Here is a 14,739-nt window from a genome sequence, read left to right on the forward strand (position 1 = left end):
AAGAATTAACCTCTCAGATTTTGTTTTAAAAGCCTATTAACTTATAGTCTATATGGCAAATAAGGTAAATACTAGTATCAACAAATCACCAAACAATCTATGTTTATATCAATAAAAACTATAAAATAAGTATAAACTCATTTGTGTGAGATTTGATCTGATCATTTTATAGGTACTAGCTCACCTGTATACACAACTAGCTCTTAAAAGTAATTAACGTCTAAAGGTTTCAATTTTTTAAATGCACCTTAAATAATTCAATTCACGATTATAAATAAAATATTTACTGCCATTTGACTTGATTCTGCTAAAGGGGAGAACATGGAGAGAGAAAGAGCCTTTGATCAGGGTGTCCCTCGGACTGAGTTATTTCACTACCCATGATGTAACACAACTTCCGAAATTCAGTTCAAGGTGCCCTTATCAACTGACCAGTTTCTTTTTTCACAGTGCCAAGGCTATGTACCAACTGCCTAAGCAACAACAGATTCCTCTTAATTAAAAATAAGGTTCTGGTATTCCGTTAAAAGCAAGTTAAGAATTCTTCATCTAAAACTGAACTTAACCAACACAACAAACGGGGGCAAAGGTGGAGAGTTAAGGACTGCCAAGGCCGAGGCCTAGTGATTTGAAATGGCACTGATGACAGCCAGAATCACCTTTTTGAAAAGCTTCTTACAATCATCAATTATTCAACACATCTTCTGTTAACCAGGTCAACGTCACCCCCATTTCAGAGCCGAGGAGAGTGGGAGGAGTGCTGAGCGTCATGCTCAGAGCTCGGAGAGCCCAACCACACGCATCCAAAGTACTGCCAGCAGGTCCTACTCCCACTCCTGGCTTCTGTCAACAATGGCCCCGGACTCCAGACACTCCTGAGATAAAGAAACACCTGCAAGAATCTTTACATCAAAGAACAACCTCACAGTTATCACGCAACACCAAAGCACAGATCCTGAGATAAGCAAGACGGACAAATTATTCTTACACATATTAAAAATATTTTCTACCAAAACTATCAAGAGATCCCTCATATCTAACAGTTACAGCAACTATTTTTAATAAAAACAAAACCAACCTATATGAGTTCTAGTTTCATTTTTGTTTTAAGGGCACTCCTCCCCTGCTCCCCCCAACCAGCCCTGATGCTCTATTATTACCAAGGTTTTTATTTTTTTTTTAATTCAGATGAATCTTATTGAAATGTCAGTTACAAGTTAAAAACAACAAAAAAAGCAAAATACACATGCACACATGAGCGTGTGCAATGGGAAAGGGGAGAAGAGAAAGAATCACCGTCCAGCGTTATCTATTGGTGATAAAGGATCTCCGTCTTTTATGGCAAAACTGCACATCTAGAATTCTAAAGCAGGGATAACCTAGCAGACGTACTTGCAGAGGTGTGCCCTCTGGGAAGGCACTCTCCCTAAGCTCATGGTTTCCATCCTGGTACACAACAGTTAACTTTGTTTTGTTACATAGCCAGCTTGTACAAGGCAGACATCTTTCAGAAGTCTGCACACCTACACCACTAGATTTAAGTTATAATATATATCCTTTATCTGGGTCTCCATAATTTACATTGACTACTATCATGGGGGGAAAAAATTCAAAGCAGAGTCCTGTGGACCTGGGGCAAGAACAGCAACTGAATAAATGCAGAAACCTCACTCAACCATAACCAGACACGAAAAGGAAAGGGGGAGACACGAAAAGCTTAAAATGTTTTTAGTTTTGTTCTGTTTCTTAGAACTCTTCTCATAACAGGGGTTCTTACTGTATGGTCTATGGATGGGCTTTAGTATAAGCAAACCATGCATGTATGTTCATTTTTAGGGCGAGAAGGTGCATGGCTACAATTAGATTCCTAAAGGGGTCCAGATGCAAAACAAAGTTATGAACCACAAGTGTATATAATTACCTTGAAACAAAAAGTGTAAGCTATGGGAGAGGGGTGCTATTTTATTATCATATGTGATTTTTAGCCAAAATTTTCTTCATTGAAGAAACTTGATTCCAAATACTCTGGACTGTAACAACCCAAAACTGCACCCATTCTTTGCACATAAATTATCTGTGCTAAGTATTAAATCTCAAGCTACTTTCCTCCAACTAAAAAACTGTTCTCAGAGAATGAAAACACATTTTAAATACCAAAATCAAGCAAAGTTGGAAAGTGAAATTCTTTTTAATCATAAAAATATAAACGTAAATACAACTCCTTTAATGTGATCTAAAATTTTGAATACATTACCAAATACTAAAACCAAATCAAAACTATAATTTTGCTCTTGAAAAATTTTAACTTTGTACATCAATCCCATGGTATAGAAAATGCTGAGCTTTGTGTCAGCTTGCTAGGCACAAGTTTCTCTCCTAGGTCACAGAGGAGAGTATGTAAGAGGTCACTTTCAACATCGTGTCTATTACGCACCTTTGTTTTGAAGTGACACATGTTCCCTGGGGATTCTCACTGGTGGGGATGAGGGAGGTAAGACATACGTGCACTCTGCCGTCAAGACTCACGGATGTGCAGGCTTCTACCACAATGCGTAACCTACCAACTGACTGTGGGCCAAGGGAATGGCTAAAACTTCATTTCACTTTCAGACCTTTCTCCCAGTACTTGGAGTTAAAAATAGTTTAGGCCATGTTGGCCTGGGTTATTTTTATCTGGAAAATAGGGACTGGAAATAGCATAGTAAGCATAGAAAGGAGAGTTGACCACAATAGGATGACAATGCTCACAGACTTTCAAAAAGTCTTACTGTAGTTTTAGAGAATGGATAGAAAGAGGGGAAGCAGAGGTGAGGTACACGGCAGGTTGGTTAAGGGCAATTCACTAAGTGTTAACATATGAAGAATAAATAACCAGAACAACAAAAGGTGCTTTGTGTAAGACCAAAGAGTATATAATACAGCTCCCCTGCTCTTATAACTTTCTGGAGAAGACAGTTCAGGAATAAAAGATATACAAAAGTTTTGAGAAAAGAGAGATCAGTGGAGGTTCAGAGTTCAGGGAGATATGGGGGATGGGACTTAAGCTAGATGCTAAGGGACGCACAAGGGACACATAACATCTGAATCCTGGGAGCATAAACCAGTCAAAGAACTCACAGACGCGTTGGGAGGAGTGAGAAGCGAAGCAAAAAGGCAGAAAATAGTCTGGCTGAAATAGTGGCTGTATTTCAAAGAGGGGTAGCAAATAAGGGTGGATAGGTGGGGGTGGGCCTAAGAAGCTGGGGAGCATTAAGTGCCTAGGAATCAAATCGTATCCTTTAAATAAACCTCAGAAGACTTTTGAGTAAGATTTTTATAAGTGTTAGTAAATTTATATTAGATAGATGTAGGTGGTACATGGAGAATGAATTAAATAATAATATTGTATAACAGTCCAGGTATAAAGTGATTAAAAATCTCAATTAGGGGGCTTCCCTGGTGGCGCAGTGGTTGAGAGTCCGCCTGCCGATGCAGGGGACACGGGTTTGTGCCCCGGTCCGGGAAGATCCCACATGCCGCGGAGCAGCTGGGCCCGTGAGCCATGGCCGCTGAGCCTGCGCGGCCAGAGCCTGTGCTCCGCAACGGGAGAGGCCGCAACAGTGAGAGGCCCACATACCGCAAAAAAAAATGGACATCTTTCCTGGCTTGCAGACCAACCTAGGTCTCCTCTAACATGCTCCCATGGGCTCCAGTACATCTCATGAACATCCATCACACATGGAACTGCAGGTTCAGTGTTATCTTCCCCTCAGACAATAAAACTTGGGAAGGGCAGAGAGAATTACCTTGACCTGGGCATCGTGGTACTCTCAGTGCCTAGCACTGATCCGGGCATATATTAGACACTGCAAATAGTTGTTGAAAAAATAAATGGGTTTTGCAAACAGGTTCAGTTTTAAACCTGTTCTCCCATCAGAGAGCCCCACCAACCCTGATCCCCTCCAAGAGGAGACTTCAGTCTTAACCACGCTGGGTTTGCAGTACTTGTAGAACATCCAAGCGGAGCCGTCCATCAGTCCTTTCCAGATGCTGGGGTCAGAGACGGTCAAGGCGTCTTGAACAAAAGCCCAACAGGTGAAGCCACGGCTGCTCCCCTTCTCCTCCTCCTGCTACTACAGTTACAGCTAAAATTAAATGAACACTGATAATCTGCTGGGCATTTCTCATGTATCTCACCTATCTCTGAACAAACCTTATTGAATTAGGTGCCATTATTAACTCCTAATATACTGATGAGAAAGCGATACTTTAATTGTTAGAACATTTACCTAAAATCAGAGAGCAATTAAGTAGCAAAACAAGAGCTTGAACACAGGCAAACTAGCTCAAGAACTTGTGCTTCCTCCAGCACATAAGATCACCCAGGGAGAAAAAGATATAGACGAGAGCAAAAGGAGAAGACAAACCACAGACCAATAAAACTATCACTTCAGGGCTTCCCTGGTGGCGCAGTGGTTGAGAATCCGCCTGCCAATGCAGGGGACACAGGTTCGAGCCCTGGTCCAGGAAGATCCCACATGCCGCGGAGCAACTAAGCCTGTGAGCCACAACTACTGAGCCTGCGCTCTAGAGCCCGCAAGCCACAGCTACTGAGCCCGCATGCCACAACTACTGAGCCTGCATGCCTAGAGCCCGCGAGCCACAGCTACTGAGCCCGCATGCCACAACTCCTGAAGCCCACGCGCCTAGAGCCCGTGCTCTGCAACAAGAGAAGCCACTGCAACGAGAAGCCAGCGCACCACAACGAAGAGCAGCCCCCGCTCGCCACAACTAGAGAAAGCTGGCGTGCAGCAACGAACACACAACGCAGCCAAAAATAAATAAAATAAAAATAAATAAATTAAAAAAAAAACCAGTATCACTTCAGGGGCAAACACTATAAAGGAAGAAGCAATTTAAGAAATGGTATTCACACCCCTGTGTAATTCCTTCCCCTTGAGTGTGAAATGAACCTAGTGACTTTATCTAACCAAAAAAATATAGCACAGGTGATGGGATGTCACATCTGTGGTTAAGTTACAAAAGTCTGGGACTTCAGTCTTGATAGAGGATTCTTTACTGCCTTGCTGATTTGCATACTCTGATGAAGCAAGCTGCTGTGTTGGAGAGGCCCACATGGCAAGGAACTGAGGTCCTCAGTCCAACAACCCACGAGAAACTGAACGCTGCTGATAGCCACTGAGTGAGCCTAGAAGCAGATCCTTCCCCATTTGAGCCTCTGGAGGAGACCACCGACCCTGGCTGACGCCTTGACTGCAGCCTTGTGAGAGGCAGCAAAGCAGAAGATGCCGCTAGGCTGTGTCCAGGTTCCCGATCTACAGAAACTGAAATAATAAGTGTGTGTTATTTTAAGTCACTACGTTTTGGTACAACCTGTTACATTGTTACATAGCAACAGATAACTAATATAAGCTGAGAAGAAAAGTCTAGTAATATAGATGCTTCCAGTTCCCCCTACATGTGTCTTCTCACCGTGCTGAGCAGAAAGCTAAGAACTGAGCTTCAAGAAAAAACTACAGTTAGAAGCTGAGAAAATAAGGAAAATTCTGAAAAATATACTGAGAAAACAACACTTGAAAGGCTCAGATCCAGGCTAGTAAGTGAGAGATCAAAGATTTTAGAGGTGGGGTGGTCAATAGTGCTACTGAAGCAGCACGAAGACCTGGCCTATGGGGGGAAATCACGCAACTTTCTAATTAAAAAGTAACTTTCAAGGCTGTTATTTCAGAGAAGTAATGCTAACAGAAGTCAGTGGAAGACATAATAGAAGGTAAAAAATGCCTAGAGACAGAATAAAGGATAATTACTGACAAAACTATGGACTCAGAACCTCTAGTTACCATCTACAGATGAGAGCTGAGTACCAATATTAATGAGAAAAAATTCAGATGCAGTCAATCTTTTAATACCCCAAACTCCTGATTAGACTCTTTCAATTAACTGGCCAGATCGGACATTTCCCATGTATACAAAAATCAGGCAGAAACTGATGTTGTTTGAATTAAGTTGAGATTATAAGGTCCCTCAATTCTATAGCTCAAGTCTGACCTTTCAGGTTTTAATTTTAATCATTTCATATAGAGTATTTTAATGTTTACCCATACCTTTGTGACCCTCCCTTACCCTAAAGTCAAAAGCAAGGTTTCCTATGCTTAAAAGGCCTGGGCACTATATTATAATTTTAACCCTATCACTTCCCATCTGATAGGTGGTACTTTTATTTCTAATTCCAGGGTCAGGCTCCACATCAAGGGGATGAGAGCTGTATTTCTCTGTTATCTTTTCAGATCCCTAAAGTATCATAAACTTCCCCCTTCTTTTCCTACTAAGCTATCACAGGGTTGTTTGCACCTATATGTCAGGAATTATTTTTGATATTTTATGGTCATTCTACCTCTTCTCAATTTTCTACAATAGCTTTAACTTCCAACAGCATGTTTAAACAAAGATGTTCTATTTTATTTTGAAATTTAATCTAAATCCATGCTTGTCTCTCATGCTGAACCATTCAATTTTCTCCAGTGTTTCCCTAAATTTCAGAATCTGTGTAATTCTTTTTACATGGATTTGCATCTACAAGCCATCTTAAGTGAGCAGTTCACGTAAGAGAGCACAGACCTACTTGTTGACAGCACCAGAAGTTCAGCAAGATGTCCTGCAGTAATTCCCGCAGGCAGCCCCAGGGGCAGAGCTGATGAGAGCATACTGTGCAAAGAAGCCATAAAGCCTCTGGAGAAGAAAGGATGGCGCTGCGAGGTCAAGAGCGGTAGCAGCAAGCACAGCCAATCTGAAGGAATGCGGACAAGCAGAGCATGGAACTTTTCTCTTCTGGATTGAGCTGCGAAATAAGTGTCAACAATCTGCTCTAAATGGAAACTGAAAGAGCGGGGCCAGAGGAGAAAAGCAGGAGGGTTGGAGCAAGATGAAATATTATTATCTCCTTCCAGTTGCTCAAGCCAGAAACCAGGAGACATTCTCAATTCCTTCCTTTCTCGCATTCCTCCGACTAATCCATCAGCAACTCTCACTGACTCTACTTTCAAAATACATCCAGAATCCAACTAGTTCTCCACAGGTCTGCAGCTACTGCTCTAATGTGAGCCACCACCTCCCAGAGCCAAGGCTGCTGGAAGGATTTCCTACCTGGTGCCCCTGCTTCCACCCTTGCTCCCGCACAGCAGCCACAGAGATCTCCTAGAACAAGCTCTCCAGGGGCCTCCCGTGTCACCTAGGATACAACCCAGGGCTCCTGCCGCGGCTCACAGGCGAAATCCTACATGAACTGACCTCACGTCCCCACCTCCGCTTTACTGACCCCGTCGCCTACCACTCTCGCTCGGTGCCCCCGCTCTGCTCCGCTAGAGACGCAGTGACCTCCTCCTTGCTGTGTTCTGAACACACCAAGCACATCCCACGTCAGAGCCGCTGTGTGTGCTATTTAATACCTCTACTTGGAATGTTCTTCTCCCACGTACCCCTATAACCCAGGCCCTCACTTCACTCGAGCCTCTGCGTAAATATCGTATTACTTTACCAATCCTGTGTAAAAGAAAACCCCCTGGTCACTCTGTCCTTACCTCGTTTATTTTTTTGTCTTAATATTTACCACCTAATGTGTCATGCACTTACTCATACATCTCTTTATTAACTGTCTCTCCCCGCCCCTCACCTGCCTCAAGTGAAATTTAAGCTCCATGAGAATGGGGGCATTTTTGTTCTCGTTGTTCAGGTATTCCTAGCTCCTAGGACAGTACCTGTGGATGCAAAGTACTCACTTCATGTCATTTGTTGAATCAACGAACGAATGAAAAGACTATCAAAACAAGACTCAGAGAACACGGTAAGGAGAAGCCAAGAGTGCATGCATTTTGCTTTGATGAAGAAACGGGGCACTGAATAAAGAAAACGAGAAATCCAAACCCAAGAAAACTTTCCGGTGATTTCAGCGAGCAAACAGACAGAGGGTACAGATACTATCCAAGCTCTTCAGAAATAAAACTGTGGCTTGGTTCTGGAAAAATGTGATAATGAAGCACAAAACATTCCAATGAAGATGGCAGAACAATTCAGTCTGGGCTAAGAAATACAGGTGTGAAATAAACCATTTTAAGGGAAGACTTTGGTTAATCATCTGTCAGTTTTTTTGGTTGTTTCTTTGTTTTGTTCTTTAGAATAGAAAGTTTTTAGCTGGAACAGAAAGAGTCAAAGACAAGCCATGAATATGGTTCAAATAATCATCTGAATGCCATCCTGTGGTCACAAACAATGTTTCAGGTGCAGAAACAAGGGCATAGTGGAAAAGGAGGTAGAATGCAAATGCAGCACTAAAATGCATCTATGAAACACTGATCAAGAATGTGTACAAATGAAAGGGAGACAAACATTTGGTGTTGCTTTAAAAGCCTAAAGAGAAAAATTAAATAAAAACAACTAAGCTGATAACATCAATCCAAAAGCATACTGGGAAGGCACAGGCTTCAGAGAACATGCTAGAAGATGAACAAAGACAGACTTCATGCCTGATAGGGGGAAAGGAAAACAGAGAATAAACATTTAAATCAGAAACACAGAGCAGAAAGACAGTTCCAACTAAGGAAATAAGAGAGAGTGGGCCTGCTTCAGGGAAAATGGCTTCAACAACAGAGGAAAAAAGGAGGTAAATAAAGACCATCTAGGGAAATTAGGGAGGAATTATCGAAAGAAGGAAAATTTAAACTAGAATGTCAGATAAGCCAAACTGTAGAGTGACAGGAGTAAAAGGGAGAAGAAAAGGAAGTCATAAATGTTCAAACGTAGCCTCAAAAATGGCATAAAAGACACCAAAATTAGTTAAGTCGGAACACGTGATTTTTACATGAGCTGCAGCATTAAGGTGCAGATATAAGAATGAAGTAAATCACTAACCAGCTCTCTGACCTTGAACAAGGCACTTAACCTCTCTGGGACTTATTTCCTCTGTTTAAAAAAAAAAAATGTGTGTGTGTGTGTGTGTGTGTGTGTGCGTGTGTGTGTGTGTGTGTGTGTGTGTGTGTGTGTGTGTGTGGTCAAAAATGGGTGATCATTCTAAAGTCTTTTTTCCTTATTAAAGAGGAAAAGACAGGAAAAGCACAGAACTCTTTGTGTGTGTGTTGTGTGTGTGTGTGTGTGTGTGGTCAAAAATGGGTGATCATTCTAAAGTCTTTTTTCCTTATTAAAGAGGAAAAGACAGGAAAAGCACAGAACTCTTTTCTAAATGAGAAGAGTAAGTTAAGGACGCTTTTGCATAGTGCTTTACAATTTAAAAAGTGCCTTTACATGCAAGATTATATACATTCGTCACAGCAAGCCTGAGAGACAGAAAAGGCAGGCATCATTTAACACCACTTTCCAAATGGAATAACTGAGGCTCAGAAAGCTTAAGCAACTGGCTCAAGGGCACAGAAACAGTGGCAGATCCAGAATCCAAGCCAGGTTTCACAGCAGCACAAAGTCCACCATCCTTCTACGTTCAGATGCTCTCCTGTGTGACTAAGGTTTTGCAGGAAATTTTTGTGGCTTATTAGGCGGTAGGTAAGGGAAGAGCTATAAACATTTTTGAAAAACCAACAACCTGTTAATTTAAACTAAAATTCCTTTAGAATTAAAGAAGTTACCATATATGTAAACTACACGTACACTAATTCACCGTACAAAATGTTTTCCCACAAAGTTGAACTTGGTTGTCACAACCTATTAAGACTACTCTTTCAGTCCACTTGCTTCTCTTTTAAAACAGTAAAGCACTATACAAAACTGCTACTATGGAAGTTGTAATATTTTCAGCCTTTCTGAATACAGAATAGTTGACTTTGATCTCGAACTCTGATGTAGCTATTAAAACATTAAACAAGCTGCTTCAATTAGAACATCCTGGGAGCCAAGAGTGTACAGACAGTGGCAGAAGTAGATTGAGAAGGCAGTTTTGTTTGGTTTTGTTTGTAACATCTAAGAGGACTGACACCACATCTCTATGGTAGTGATAATAAAGGATCAGGTCTTTCCTTATCCTACCCTTTGCTCTAAAAGCCATAATCAGCTAGAGCTGCCCAATTAACTGCGGGACTGGTGAAAAATCTCAGGAATAGAATCTGCTGCTTATTGGTCTTATTTTATCACTCCTTCTCTTTATGTACATTTTAACTGAACAGAGTAAGTTTTAGACAAAATTCCAAAAACATGTATATGATTCTAGTAGTTTTATTGTAACAGGCAAACGTTTTCCTTCAGAGTGGTTAAGAAACTCCAACTGAGGGCTTCCCTGGTGGCACGGTGGTTAAGAATCCGCCTGCCAATGCAGGGGACACGCGTTCGAGCCCTGGTCCGGGAAGATCCCACATGCCAGAGCGACCAAGCCCGTGCACCACAACTACTGAGCCTGTGCTCTAGAGCCTGCGAGCCACAACTACTGAGCCCACGTGCCACAACTACTGAAGCCCGTGCGCCTAGAGCCTGTGCTCTGCAACAAGAGAAGCCACCGCAGCGAGAAGCCCGCGCACCGCAACGAAGAGTAGCCCCCGCTCGCCCGCACGCAGCAACGAAGAACCAACGCAGCCAAAAATAAATAAATAAATAAAACAAATAAATTTTAAAAAAAAGAAACTCCAACTGAATAGCTGCACATTTTCCCAGGATCTGCACTCCTCTGCATTCTTCTTCCTCTACCCCAAGTAAAGGCACCTATGATTTCTTACAGCCACACAAAGCTACTCTGCACAAATCAGCAGGCCGTGACTCCTTCCTCTTGGACATCGCTGCAAGTCTTCTTGATGGAAGAAAGGGTGTGAGAAAGGATAAAGGATCAAAGGGCAGTTTAAGGGCAAAAAGGGGGAAAATCCCAAAAAAGGACCAGAGAAAGTGGAAACTGGAGCTCAGTGGCCACGATCATGTTCCTGTTTTTTTCCTGTATTTCTTCATCTTTCCCTTGTAGTTCCTCTTTTAAAGTAGCTGGACAAACAGTGGCCAGATAAGCGTGCTGGCAGCAGAAATTTGGGAGAAATCCAAGAATATACTGAACAAGCCACAGCCAATTATAAATTATACATCATCTGATTATCAGGCCGTGACATGCACAAAGACCAAACAGAATAGACAGTGTAAATGAAGAACATCAAATCTCGGTCAGAAAACCTGAATTTAAGTCCTGGTATGCTGCAGGATTTCCAACAAGCGACCTTTCCTGAGGCGCACTTTCCTCATCTGTAAACACGGATAATACACCAACAACCTAAATATTTTACAGACTTGCTGTGAAAATCTATGTGAGAAAAATACCACACATTTGAGGCAAATACCTTTTAAAATCACTACAATGTCGTAAAGGATAATAAAACCCTTAACTGAAGACCCTCTCTGCAATCACATATAGTACCCATATTCTGCCTCTCTTAGGAGTATAAGCATGATCCAGGCAGATAAATGTCCCTAGCTTTTCAGTCACTATCTGAAACAAACATTGTAATAAAAGAAGTTTCTACAGTCCAAAGATAAACTACAATTATTCACATACAAGGCTAATGCTCTCACTGTCAACAAAATATGGATATCAAATTTTAGTTCCAATAGTGTGCTAAGTAATCTACATCTTCTCATTTAATATCCTACCCATATCCAGTGTAGTAGAAAAAACACAGGTCTTGATGTCTGAATGACCCTAAGTTTGAATCCCAGCTAGGTTATCGTAAGTGGTAGGCCTTAGCCAAGTCGGAGCTACAATACCCTCAAATGTACAGTAAGAATAATGCTACCGACTTCATAGGATTAAAATTACTGTGACCATGTCTGTATTGAGCCTAACCTGGTGCCTAGCACACTGAGGTTGCTCAGTATATGGTGGCTGGTAATCTGACTGCCTTTCCATTCCCCCGAAGCAAGCATCTTTCGTTTCTTTTAGGAATGCTTAAACTACACAATCAAACAAGATTACCAAAACCTCTCTCAACCAAGAAGTACAATGAAAGGGATTCCCTAGAACCATTCACAGATCCTGAAACTGTGTCCCTAAAATTAATGTAAGCATAAGATCAAAATCTAAAGAGTTTAAAATCCATCCTTACTTCACATGATCTGTGTAGTCAGGTGATCTAGAACCTCAAGGGCCCTTCAACTACGGGCACTCCTGAGGAAAGAGGTGGCTGTTCTCTAACAGCCTCCCCATTAGGAGGCCCTTTGGTAAGAGCTAGGCTGACTGCTGTCCCTTCCCTGAGAAGGGCAGTTAAAAACAGGAAGATGGAGAGAAGAGGATTCAGCTTAACTTGGAAACGCTAAATTAACGAAGGGAAGCAGAGCAAGGAAGATTCAGGACATTACCTTCTTCACCTGAAGCTTGTGCCCCAACTATATACACACTTCGGTCAGTTTTGTACAGTTACATTAATATGCCTTCAAGCTTTTTCAAGCTTTCCTTCCTCTAGGGTTTATAAAGGCTATATTCAGATTTGACCTATAACAAATTTAAAATATATATATGTATATAAACGAGAATTGCATTGAAGACCGAAGCTGGCGTTTAATCAGGCTCTTTTTTCCTTCCAGCTTAGTGTTAAGCAAGTGTTCACCTTTTTTTTTTTTTTTTTTTTTTTTTTTGGCGACCATATGATATTAAGACACGCGCCTTCATCCAGCAACGAAGCAGCAATGCGTAAATTAGACTTTACATTGTCTTTTCCCACCAAATGTTCCCGTTTAGAACTGTCCTCATCGCGTACGCCTAGCCTTTTGGGCAGTCTGAGAGTCACACATAATGACTGTCAAAACAGATGGTCTGACACACACAAAAGAACTACTGGGAAGAGTCAGTATCTGTGTACAAACACCCACGTATGATAATCTCCTCAAACTCACAAAATCAGACAGAGATTGATGGTGGAGGAGGGTGGAGTAGGGTGGCCTGGAGTGGAGCTGGATACAAAGAAAAGATTAAGATCTGGGGAGTGAAATGGAAAAGAACCACAAGAGAGTACAGAGAAGTAGAGTCTATCATCTACGATACTGAGGAGGGGAGAGCGATCGGACTAGGTAGGAACGGAAGAATCTGTTGGGGAACGACTACAATAGTCAAGAGAAAACAAAGATTTCACCAAACCGAGACTTAAGAGTCAGCCAATTCCATGGGGTTTTTTTGGGTTTTTTTCCAGGAAGCTACAAAACAGTTCTTTTTCAACAGCGGGATTATACTAACAAAAGCAAGTAAAGGAAACCTATGCTAAAAATGTAACCTACCTACACTGAGCGGTCTGAAAACGGAAATACTTCTTCCCCCGTGGAGCGGTGGGTTTCAAAACAGCAGGGACAAGGGAGAGGAAGGAGAGCTGTAAGAGGGGGAGGGGAACGGGCAGGCTCTTCCTGGACCTAAGGAAAGGAGCCTCCGGCCTAAATGCTTATTTTACATGTACCTTTCTGTGGTCAGCTGGCAGGTTCCTCTCTGAACACAACATTCGACTGTGGAAGTCGGAAGCTGATGAGCGGGTCAAAGCCCACGGGGAATTTAAGAGCCGCTGCAAACACAAGGCTGATGCAGAACCAGCACTTGCTTCGGGTAGCACTCTAATAATCCCCGTCGGGCGCCTAGAGCTCCAGCGAGGTTTGACCCGACTCACTGTGCAAGGGAAAAGAGAAAGCTGCAAAGTTCAAGGAAGAGCCTAAGTTTAGCCAGAAGACCTTGCAATCAGACGCAGGAGTGTGTGAGCCGGCAGGAGGTGGAGGCTATCCGTTTGCTCCACCGGGTGCTGCACGAGAAGGAAATCCCTTTTACACACAGACACCGCGTTCCCTCGCCCCGCGCCCACTCCCGGCACACACTTACTTTCGTCCGGCCATTGATCTTGTAGTTGCCCAGCTTCCCGTTACAGTGGCGGATCAGGTCGTCCATGCTGCTCATGAGCAGCCCGATGGTTTCGCAGCCGGGCTCCTTGCCCTCGATCCAGGTGATCTTATCGCCTCGGATGTCCTTGGACGAGTCGCTCTTCTGGCTGACCAGCTGCCCGTCCGTGAACTTGCCAGTGTCGTGCAGGGCGCGCACCTCGTCGCCGATCTGCTGCCCGGTCTCCTTGCCCAGGAAGTCGTCCACCACGCAGATGCCGTGCTTGTTCATGCAGGGCACGATGTACTCCAGCGCCAGCTTCAGCGCCGGCAGCGGCTTCGTCTGCCCGTTGGGCCGCAGGCCGCCGCCGTGGCTCAGCGCCTCGCCCGGCGCGCTGCTCGGCGGGTACAGGTTCGCCTTCTCCTGGTACAGCGACGAGCGGGCCAGCGGCTCCTCCTTCGCGGGCTCCGCCTCGGCGGCCGCCGCCGAGGTCGGCCGCCGGCTTGGCCTTCGCCTTCGCCATCGCCGCGTCTCCGACGGCCCGCGGGCCCGCGGCCTCGGCGACGGCGGCGGCGACGGCGGCTCTGTCCCGGCGCGGCGCCGCCTTCCTGGCCTCCCTGGCCCCGGCCCCGGCGGCCCTGGGCGGCGGCGCGGGACCGGGATGCTGGGGCTGGCCCGCTCCGGGGGCGAGGGCGCCCTCGCCGCCCTGGCACACGAGCTTGTGCTTCTTCCAGTCCTGGCGCTGGTGCTCCTTGCTGCAGTAGAAGGAGCGGCGGCAGCGGCTGCAACGCAGCAGGTTCTCCATCTTCCCGCACAGCTCGCAGTACTGCCGGTCTCGCTCGCTCGGGCTCGGCCCGCCGGGCCCGCCGCTGTCATTGGCCATGGCGGCGGCGGCGGTGGAGGCGGCGGCCGAGCAGGAGGGG

General features: G+C 44.1%; 1 protein-coding gene across 1 annotated transcript in view; it reads right to left on the reverse strand.

Annotated features, from left to right (window-relative positions):
- The window catches only part of EGLN1 (egl-9 family hypoxia inducible factor 1), a 56,295-nt gene extending 41,596 nt beyond the window's left edge, over nucleotides 1-14,699 (reverse strand). Inside the window, exons 1-2 of the mRNA XM_007466989.1 lie at nucleotides 14,355-14,699; nucleotides 13,820-14,287 (exon numbers count right to left, since the gene is read on the reverse strand). Of these exons, the coding sequence (XP_007467051.1) occupies nucleotides 13,820-14,287; nucleotides 14,355-14,699 (813 nt within the window). The remainder of the gene's footprint in view (nucleotides 1-13,819; nucleotides 14,288-14,354) is intronic.
- Between the last annotated feature and the right edge of the window lie 40 nt (nucleotides 14,700-14,739).

Source organism: Lipotes vexillifer, unplaced genomic scaffold (genome assembly GCF_000442215.2).
Source record: "Lipotes vexillifer unplaced genomic scaffold, Lipotes_vexillifer_v1.1 scaffold410, whole genome shotgun sequence".
NCBI classification, from domain to species: Eukaryota; Metazoa; Chordata; class Mammalia; order Artiodactyla; family Lipotidae; genus Lipotes; species Lipotes vexillifer.